At 61.2% G+C, this 9999-nt stretch overlaps 1 protein-coding gene across 1 annotated transcript in view; it reads right to left on the bottom strand.

Annotated features, from left to right (window-relative positions):
- Positions 1–22: 22 nt before the first annotated feature.
- Positions 23–9999, bottom strand: part of SLCO4A1 (solute carrier organic anion transporter family member 4A1) — a 15969-nt gene continuing 5992 nt past the window's right edge. The window contains exons 5-11 of the mRNA XM_004370515.2: positions 8122–8276; positions 7014–7209; positions 5442–5607; positions 5167–5339; positions 4824–4888; positions 3925–4073; positions 23–268 (exon numbers count right to left, since the gene is read on the bottom strand). Coding sequence (XP_004370572.1) covers positions 23–268; positions 3925–4073; positions 4824–4888; positions 5167–5339; positions 5442–5607; positions 7014–7209; positions 8122–8276 — 1150 coding nt within the window. The remainder of the gene's footprint in view (positions 269–3924; positions 4074–4823; positions 4889–5166; positions 5340–5441; positions 5608–7013; positions 7210–8121; positions 8277–9999) is intronic.

Raw genomic sequence — 9999 nt, forward strand, 5'->3', positions numbered from 1 at the left:
GGTCAGCTCTGTCGAGAGGGATTCACCAGGCGGCACAGGTTCGGGGTCCGTCCCGCTCCTGCTGCACAGCGGGCTCCGCGCTGGCCGGTCCCGGAGGTGGGGGTAGGACATCACTCTGGCGCTGGAGGGCAGAGGAGTCATCTTGAGGGTCCGTGGGGTTGTCGGAGGCTGAGGACTGACTGGGCAGAGAAGCTTCTAGGCCGTCGGAAGACGCCGACCGGGTCTTGTACAGGAAGCAGGCCGCTGTGAAGAAGAGGGAGCCGAGCACCTGGGGGGGGAAGGAGGAGCTGCTGGGCTTGGGCCTTGTCCAGATACCACGCACTCGGGAGCTTGCAGGCTGACACCCCCACCCGGCGGTCTCACAGGGCCCTGAGGCCATGGCTCGCTCATCTGAGGAGACAGGCCTTCATACATCCCCAGTTTCTAGGGCAGATGCACACATTCAGCTGAGAGCAGAGGCACAGGCTGAGGTGGGAGGAGCTTGTGGTGGGCTGGGCTGTGTCTCCCCCCCACCCCGAAGAAAGGTATGTCCAAGTCCTGACCCCTGGAACATGAGTGTGTGGCGTTATTTGGAAATAGGGTCTTTGCAGACGTGATTAAGATCAAGACCTCCAGATGAGGAGATCATCCTGGATTAGGGTGGGCCCCAAACCCAGGACTGTGTCGTTATAGGAAAGGGAGAGAGCCTGAGACCCAGAGACACAGGTGAGGCCGTGTGAGGGGGAGCCGAGGCTGGAGTGATACAGCCACAAGCCAAGGAACGGGGGCTTTGCCAGGAGCTGGGGGAGAGGCCTGGGGCTCATCCTCGCTCAGAGCCTCCGGAGGGAGCAGCCCTGCCTTTGGTGGGAGCAGAGTCCTGCTGACACCCTGGTTGCAGACTTCGGGCCTCCAGACCGAGAGAATGCTTCCTGGGGGTTCAGGCCGCTCATGTCTGGTCCTTTGCTGCAGCCGCCCTGGGAGACTCAGGCAGACCTGGCCAGGCTGTGCTCCCACCAGACCACGCTCGACCCCCACGTATGGGCTGTCACCTGACCTTTGGGCTCTGGGTTCCTTCCTACCACACGGGGTCGTGCCAACTTGGGGGTATGAGGCCATGGGAGACAATGTCCTCTGGGGTCCCCACACTCACACCCCCCCTTCTCATGGCTCAGATGCACATTTGAGGCCTCCCACCAGCCCCAAGCCCAGGGACATGTGGGTTCTTCTCTGAAGCAGACACTCTGAGCGTGTCCACTGGCCGTTGTGCGTACATGCCCTTGTGTGCGTCTACATGCATTTAACGTCTGAAAACGGGACCTTGAGTAGAAATGCCCCCGGAGTTTCTGGGAGCTCCCACCTGGGCACCGAGCGCTGGAGCCCACCTGCGTGGAGGGCGCCATTGCAGCTCCTCCACATGGCGCTTGTCTGAGGGCAGACCTATCTGCTCCCCTTAATCGGCACCGACACGTGTGTGGAGCAGCCCTTGTTCTTTGGCACGGTCCGTGTGGCGGGGTCACTAGTACAGCCCCCGCGTGGCTGCCACGCCTGCAGCTCCAGGCACAAAACCCAGAGCCCACTCCAGGGAACAGAAGTCATTTCACAGTCAACCAGTTGCTCTCTTCCAGAGACAGGAGCCCTGGTGGCACAGTCGTTAAGCGCTCGGCTGCTAACTGAGAGGTCGGTGGTTCGAACCCACCAGCCACAATGCAGGAGAAAAATGTGGCAGTCTGCTGAGTCGGAATCGACTCAATGGCAAGGGGATTGTTTTTCTTGCTTCTCCGGGGCTGCCCAGATCCCGTCCTGCCCTTGGCTATTTTTGCGCTAATCTGCAGGGATCAGCACGGGGCACTGCTGGGCTCCCAGGGACCTTCTTTCTCATGGCTCCCAGCCCGGAGGTGAGGGCCCTGCTGCCAAGCCTTCCTGTTGTTCCCTCCCCATGCCCAGTCACCACCCTTGGTCTGGACCGCTGGCCCTGGGGTTTCCTTTGGTTTTCAAGGTCTGAGGCCTTCTCCTTCTTGGGGGGAAAACACCAAAACATAAAGACTGCACTTCTCCCTGGGCAGCACGAGCCAAGGGAACCGAGCCCGAGAACCACATGGGAATTTCTCTCAGCAGCATGAAGACAGAGGGCCGGGGTGAGAAATGGCCGCATTGAGGCTCCTTGTAGCTGGGGAAAGTGCCATACTGCACATGGGGACCTCGCAGGAGGGTCCTTGTGCCGTTTTTCCAAAGCTGTTTAGCTAAGCTGGAAGGCCGGGGCACCCGGTGAGGCCGTGACGGGGTGGCTCCTGGGAGGCGGGCTAATGCTTGCGGGAAGCACAGATCTCGGGGGTGAGCCCCTAGGCTGACCCGTGGGCCTTCTCATGCCCAGGGTCGCCCTGTCTCCTCTGTTGTCCCTGCGTCTCCAGAGCCCCAACAGCCATCACTTCAGCAGGACTCCTGCTGGAAATTGCTCCCGAGCTTGTGTGACGGTGGCCGCTAGAGGCCCTCCCAGCACCCAGCTCCCTGAGTCATCGGGGGGAGAACCTGACTCCTCAGATCAGCAGGGAGGAGAACCCGGGTCAGCGGGGAGAACCCGGGTCTGTTGGTGGAGAACCCGGGTCAGCAGGGAAGAACCCAGGTCAGCAGGGGGAGAACACGGGTCGGTGGGGGGAGAACCCAGGTCAGTTGGTGGAGAACCCGGGTGAGCGGGGGGAGAACCCGGGTCAGTGGGGGGAGAACCCAGGTCAGCGGGGGGAGAACCCGGGTCAGTTGGTGGAGAACACGGGTCAGTTGGTGGAGAACCCGGGTCAGTTGGTGGAGAACCCAGGTCAGCGGGGGAGAACCCAGGTCAGTGGGGGGAGAACCCGGGTCAGTGGGGGAGAACCCAGGTCAGTGGGGGAGAACCCGGGTCAGTTGGTGGAGAACCTGGGTCAGCGGGAGAGAACCCGGGTCAGTGGGGGAAGAACCCGGGTCAGCAGGGGAGAACCCTGGTCAGCAAGGGGAGAAGCCGGGTCAGCGGGGGGAGAACCCTGGTCAGCGGGGGAGAACCCTGGTCAGTGGGGGAGAACCCAGGTCAGCAGGGGGAGAACCCAGGTCAGCGGGGGAGAACCCAGGTCAGTGGGGGAAGAACCCGGGTCAGCAGGGGAGAACCCTGGTCAGCGGGGGGAGAACGCTGGTCAGCGAGGGGAGAAGCCGAGTCAGCAGGGAGAGAACCCTGGGTCAGTAGGGGAGAACCCAGGTCAGCGGGTGAAGAACCCTGGTCAGCAGGGGAGAACCCGGGTCAGTGGGGGGAGAACCCTGGTCAGCGGGGGGAGAACCCTGGTCAGCGGGGGAGAACCCGAGTCAGCAGGGGGAGAACCCGGGTCAGCGGGGGAGAACCCGGGTCAACGGGGTAGAACCTGGGTCAGCGGGGGGAGAACCCTGGTCAGCGGGGGAGAACCCTGGTCAGCGGGGGAGAACCCGGGTCAGCGGGGGGAGAACCCGGGTCAGCGGGGGAGAACCCGGGTCAACGGGGTAGAACCTGGGTCAGTGGGGGGAGAACCCGGGTCAGCGGGGGAGAACCCGGGTCAGCGGGAGGAGAACCCTGGTCAGCCGGGGAGAACCCGGGTCAGTGGGGTAGAACCCGGGTCAGCGGGGGGAGAACCCAGGTCAGCAGGGGGAGAACCCCGGTCAGCGGGGGAGAACCCGGGTCAGCAGGGGGAGAACCCAGGTCAGCGGGGGAGAACCCAGGTCAGCGGGGGAGAACCCAGGTCAGCGGGAGGAGAACCCTGGTCAGCCGGGGAGAACCTGGGTCAGTGGGGTAGAACCCGGGTCAGCGGGGGGAGAACCCAGGTCAGCAGGGGGAGAACCCTGGTCAGCGGGGGAGAACCCGGGTCAGCAGGGGAGAACCCTGGTCAGCGAGGGGAGAAGCCGGGTCAGCGGGGCAGACATGCAGCGCCCTGGCGCTGGCCCCTGCCTGCTCACCTTGTACAGGAGCCCAGTGATGAGTATGTATCGGCTCATGGCGGCGTTCTGGTACACGAAGCAGGAGCCCTGGACGCCACACTGGTCCTGCCAGAGCAGGCATGCCTTGTCAATCACCCAGCCAAAGGTGATGGGTCCCGGGATGGCCCCTGCAGAGAGAAGGGGCTCAGGACCAAGTAAGCGGCTCTCGGAGAGGGCGGCACTGTGGACCTCAGGGGTGACGTGTGCTGTAGAGATCAGACTCATAGAGACCCTATAGGATAGAGCAGAACTGCCCCATGGGGTTTCCAAGTCTGTAATCTTTATAGGAGCAGATCTCCAGGCCTTTCTCCTGCAGAGCCGATGATGGGTTGGAACCACTGACCTTTCGGTTAGCAGCCGTGTACTTAACCACTGCACCTCCAGGGCTCTTTTCAGGGGGCTCGGGGGATGTGCTTCTCACTTCTGTGGGGACTTGGCATCTGGGGCTGGGAAATTCCCTGATGTCTCTGGCTCCTATGGAACCTTTAGCTAAGGAGGAAAAGGTGCCTGCTGGGCAAATGAGTCCCTGGGTCCTGCAAAAGGTTAACTCCCTCGGCTGCTGACTGAAAGGTTGGAGATTCGAGTCCACCCAGAGGCACTTTGGAAGAAATGCCTGGCGATCTACATCTCAAAACCCAGCCACTGAACATCCTATGGAGCACGGTTCTCCTCTGACACACATGGGGTCACCATGAGCTGAGGTCGACCTGATGGCCACTGGTTTCTTGTTTTTGGTTTGGCCAATGGAATGACGGAGGCCCCTCCAGTGGACAACGAGGAGTGCACACCTGGCTTGCTGAGTGGACACGCCGGTGCCACTGTGCAGGCAACACCCCACCCGACTGTACACGGCTCCGCCCCCTCACGCTGCGTGGTACCTAGAGTTCTAACGACGATCCACTGGATGCCCAGTGCGAAGGACCTCTGCCGGTCGCACACACATCTGTAAGGAAGACGCAGCGTCAGCTATGGCGAACGGAAGGCGCGCCTCGTCTCACCCCGGCGCCAGGGCTGAGTCCGGCCAAGCCCCAGGCCGCCTCCCCGCCTCCCCAGGGGCCAGCACCCCGGCGGCCCTGGCGCAGCCAGCTGCATGCTGTCCGCGCAGGCACAGGGCCTGGCACATTCTGCTGCAGGACCGCCCGCCACGGGATCTGCAGAGCTTCAGCCGTTGGGAGCTGCAAGGGAAGATTCCATGTAAGAGGCCCAGGCCCAGGTTCTTACCGTAAGGTTGCCGTTAGCGCGGGAACGCTGCTGAGGAATGTAAAGATAATTACAACGAATATGAAAACCAGAAGGAGGGGCTTTGTCTGACAGGCCGAGGCGCATTTTCCTGTGGTAGCATGGCCAAAGCCAGAGGAAAAATTCTGAGAGATACAGCTACAGTCTTGGTACACCTGGGGAGCCCAACAACAGCACCGATTACAGAGGGTAGGGCCAAGGGGCCCCTCCCAGGTCCACCATGGGGACGGTAGGCCTCGGGCAGCGGCCACACTCACCTTCCGGCCACTGGGGTCCGTGGTGGCTGCCGCCAGGCACCCCGCGTGGCAGGGTGAGTAGTACATGACGCCGTTGGAGCCGCACACACGGTCATAGTGCTCCGGCCAGCAGTCACAGAAGGCATTGCAGGCAGCCGTCAGCTGCAGGCGGCCCTCGGGCAGGGGACTATGGAGGGAGGGGAGGGCTGCGAGACGGGGCCCAGGCACGGTCTGGGGTCTTGTCCCCACCCCCCCTACTTCTGCCCTTGTGCTGCCCTTGTGCGGTCAACACCCTGGGCCCTGAGCTGGCTCCACTCCAAGCATGACACTCTTTGCGTCCCCGTTTTGCGAGGTAATTATCTTACTACAGCATCCCAGGCGCACGCCCACACTCTTCAGACTCCTGTGCACCTCGTTGTTGCTGGCTGGGCGCCCTTGAGTCAATTCTGACTCATAGCGACCCATGTGACAGAGTAGAACTGCCCGTAGGGTTTCCTTGGCTGTAATCTTTATAGGAGCAGATCACCAGGCCTTTATCCCGTGGAGCCGCTGGTGAGTTCGAACCAATGACCTTTTGGTTAACAGCTAAGCACTTACCCTGTGCAGCTTATCTGCCTCGAATGTGTTTACTTTTCAGATAGGCTGTGCATTCACATTTAAAACCCTTGCCAGGGTACAAGGTGGAAAGACGCCTCCCTCCCTGTGCCCAGCCCCCCATTTTCAGCCCAGGCCAGCGGCTATGCACCTCCAGAGACGGCTCATATGTGTGTAGCAAACACACGCACACAGATACACACACACACACGTATGCACACAAGTGTGCAGGTACACACAAGCACACATACACACACACCTTCCCTTCTCTTTTTTTAACTCAGGCTGGAGCACAACTCACTGTTTGTTCCACCCCTTCCTTTTTCTGCTCGACAGCGTGTCCTGGCAATGGTCCAGAAAGGCCTTCCTCGTCCCCCTGAACGCCCGGGTAGTAACCCACTGTGGAGCGCCCTGTGGTTCAGCCAGGCTGCTACTGCCCAGGCCGAGGTTGTTTCCAGGCTCTTGCTGTTTCAGGCACACTGCAAGTCCTCTGTGTCCCTCTGCCCTCTCACAGCGTGTGAGCACATCTACGTGGCAGGTTCCCGGGAGGGAGCCTGCGGGGTGGGGCCCGGGCTGCTTGTGTGTTTGCAAGTTAGACCTTCCCGGATTGCCACCCTAGAGGTTGCACGTGGAGACAAGCCTCAAGGACGCTGGGAGGTGACGGTGATTGTCCCAGTGCATAGACGAGGAGACTGAGGCCCACAGCGGCATACAGCTGGGACCTGAGCCCAGGTGTCCTTAATGGCTACCTGGAGCCATTTTACAAATGAGCCTTAATCGACTGAACTGGCCCTGGGGGGTGTCCTCCTTGCCCATCAGTGCTCCTTGTCTTGCTGGCCCTCCCCTTGACCGAGGTGTGACTCCACAGAGGTGAGTCTACACACAGGTGAGCCCACACACAGGTGTGCCTCCACACAGGTATGTCTTCACACACATGTGTCCCCATGTCATTGCCCTAGTTGGGAGTCTCCCCTCCAGCCAGGCCCCACCTGCACTTACTTCCCACTGTAGGTGGCTGTCACGCCGGCCATGGGCACATTAGGGCAGTGCAGGAAGAAGATGAAGAAGGCCAGGAAGCTGGTCAGGGTGCAGAGCAGGCAGAACTTGACTATGGCTGAGCCATGCAGCTTGAACTTGTTCACCAGGAAGCCGCCCAGGAAGGTTCCGCCTCCTCCTGCCGGCACCACCAGGTACCCTGGGGAGAGGAGCTTAGTGAGACCTCAGGGTAAGGCCAGGAGGGGTGTCTGGGTGCCATTAGCTTGAGGAGGGGAGGGTGGGACCCCTAATCCCGTGCTTTCTCCCCCCCCCCAGGGAATGGAACAGTGAGAGGTGGCATCCGGCTGAAAGTGACCACGTGCTGTGCAGAGGCCCCATGCCCTCCACCCCTGGTGACAGGCCCCCGCGTCTGGCACCTCCTATGGTCTGGGCGAGGCTGAGAAGGCCCCCGGAGCTCCGGAGTACCCTGTGAATGCTGGCAGAAGGGGGGTCTGAGGAGGCACCCCACCCCCATAGCCCCAGGAGGGTCAACCAGCCCCTGACCACAGGATGCACCCACCGGGCAGATGCAGGTGATCCAGCCAGTGGGGTTAAGCCTTGGGACAGTGGGTGCCCAGCTCACAGGGCACCCAGGCCTGGAGTCTGGGCACTCAATGGGCGTTGCCCCCAAACCTTCTCAGCTAGCCATTGATGCCTGCGGCCGGGGCACTGGGGCCAGGAGGGGGCCCGGTGAGCTGGAGCCCCCCAGCCCTCCAGCCAAAGCTGCCGGCAGTACGCTCGGATGGACGCCACCGTCCCACTGGGAACTGGTCCTGACGTGGGGGACTGGTCAGCCACCAGGAGCCGCAGCCAGAGCTCACCAAGCCCTCGTGGAGGGACAGCCCGCTCATCCTGCCGCCTGACTATCGTGCAGCAACGGGAACTTGGCGAAAAGCCCAAAGCTGCTCTCCATCCGCACCAGTCTCGGGTGGTCCTGCCCCCACAGCCTGTGCTCCCGCTTGGAGCAGCCCTGTGAGGGTCTTTCTAGAAGATGTCTTCAAAGACCCTTCACTTGTCTGAGAACTCATGGAAAAGCAGAGACCTCCCCCCGAGATCCAGGGAGTTTTCTCACCAAACAAAGTGGCCGCTTCTGAGGCGCTGAGGCTGAACTGGGACTCGAAGAACTTGGGGCCAAACGTCGACATGCCGGTGATAAGTGTGGCCTCCGTGGCCCCGGCCAGGCAGAGCAGGATGAACGTGGGATTCTTCAGGAGGATCCAGATGGAGCTGGACGGAGGGAGTTCGGGGGCATGGAGACCAGAGAGAAGAAGAGACAGCAAGTCAGGGTGTACCAGACCCTGGGTTGAGGAAACTTTGCCCCTCCCACCTAAGCACGAAGGCCTCTGATTCTGAGAGAGGAACGAGTGGGGGCCAGGTGAGCTGAGGGGACAGCCTGCTAGGCCTTGGGGACAGGGAACTTGCACCCCGAGGCTCAGCCTGTGGCTGCTTAGCAGGAAGGCTGACTCTGGAGTCTTAACACCACCTGGGCCAGAGTTCCGGCTTCAGAGAGAGCACCGCCCACACGTCCCTGCAGAGATGTCGAGTAACCACAGCTACTGCTGTGTCACCTCTGGGTGACGCTGGAGGGGCAGCAGAGGGGCCTGCAGGGGAGGGGCTGGGCCGCAACCAAGTCCAGAGCTGGACGGCCCCTAGGCAGGGGACCAGGCCACTGAGCGGTGGGGCTTGCTCACCATCCCTGGGGGAACGGCTGGATTTGGAACAAGAGGCCCCTGAGGAGCCACTGGGGGCTGGGCTGCCTCCTCAACTTCTCTTGGTTTGCACTTGGGGGCACCCGTGGGAGCCCTAGCGCCCCCTTCCTGAGGACCGACTTGGGGGCACCCACGGGAGGTCTAGCGCCCCCTTCCTGAGGACCCTGGGGCCCTGCGTGAGGCCTAGCGCCCCTTCCTGAGGACCCTGGGGCCCCCGCTCTCCACCCGGGATCTGGCTTCAGGTGTGGGGCATTTGCTTAAAAGCTGCGGCAAACTCAGCTAGACCGAGCTTTTTAGGCGTGTCCGGAGTGACTGTGCACCTGGACACGCTCCAGGTCAACCGTGGTGGCAGCGCAGGCCCCTCCCAACTGGGAAGGCCCCTAAAATTCTATTAAAACATCGTGTCAAAACCCCCACAAACACTTCTTCACTAGGTACTATGAGTTGATTAGTGTTCCCCAAAAAGATAGGCTGAAGTCCGAACCCCCAGAGCTGCGAGCATGACCTTGTTTGGAAACAGGCTCTCGAAAGCTGAAATCAGTTAGCAGGAGGTCATGATGGAGAAGCGCGGGTCCTCATCCAACAGGACCCGTGTTATAAGAAAGAAGAGACACAGAGACAGACAGACAGAAGGAAGACGGCCACATGAGAAATGAGGCAGAGATTGGAGTGACGCCGTCAGAAGCCAGGAAGGCCTGGGGTCCCCAGAAGCTGGAACGGACACGGAAGGGCCCTCCCCTGAACCAGGGTTCAGAGCACGGCCCCACCCACATCGAGTCAGAGCTTGGCCTCCAGGCTACAAAAGAGAGCAGAGCGCGTTTGTTAGAGCAGCTGCAGGTGACGCTCTGCCCTGGGGTGTGAAGGCTGTAGAATTCAGAGACAAATCAGAAAGTACAACCTCTGGGGAGAATCCCAGACAAAGCGCCCGGCTCTCTAGGGGGACAGAAACCACCCACACTCGCAAACTCCAGTTGCTGTGCTCAGCTTCCTGGCTCCATCCAGCGCCTCCTTTCCCAGCCCCCTGGGACTGAGCTCAGCCTCCGAGCGAGCAGCAGGACCCATGACCAGGACCAGAGTGTCTGCTGTGGGGTCACTGCACTGTCCCCAGAACTTACGAGTAACCCCATCAACAGACACCCCTGGTTTGCAAGTAAATTCTGAAGGAAGTGGGTCCCCATTTTAATCAGGAGGGGGAACAAAAAGCAGCTAATTAGTGTCTGCTGTCCGTGAACCTCGGAGAC

Source organism: Trichechus manatus, unplaced genomic scaffold (genome assembly GCF_000243295.1).
Source record: "Trichechus manatus latirostris isolate Lorelei unplaced genomic scaffold, TriManLat1.0 scaffold00008, whole genome shotgun sequence".
NCBI classification, from domain to species: Eukaryota; Metazoa; Chordata; class Mammalia; order Sirenia; family Trichechidae; genus Trichechus; species Trichechus manatus.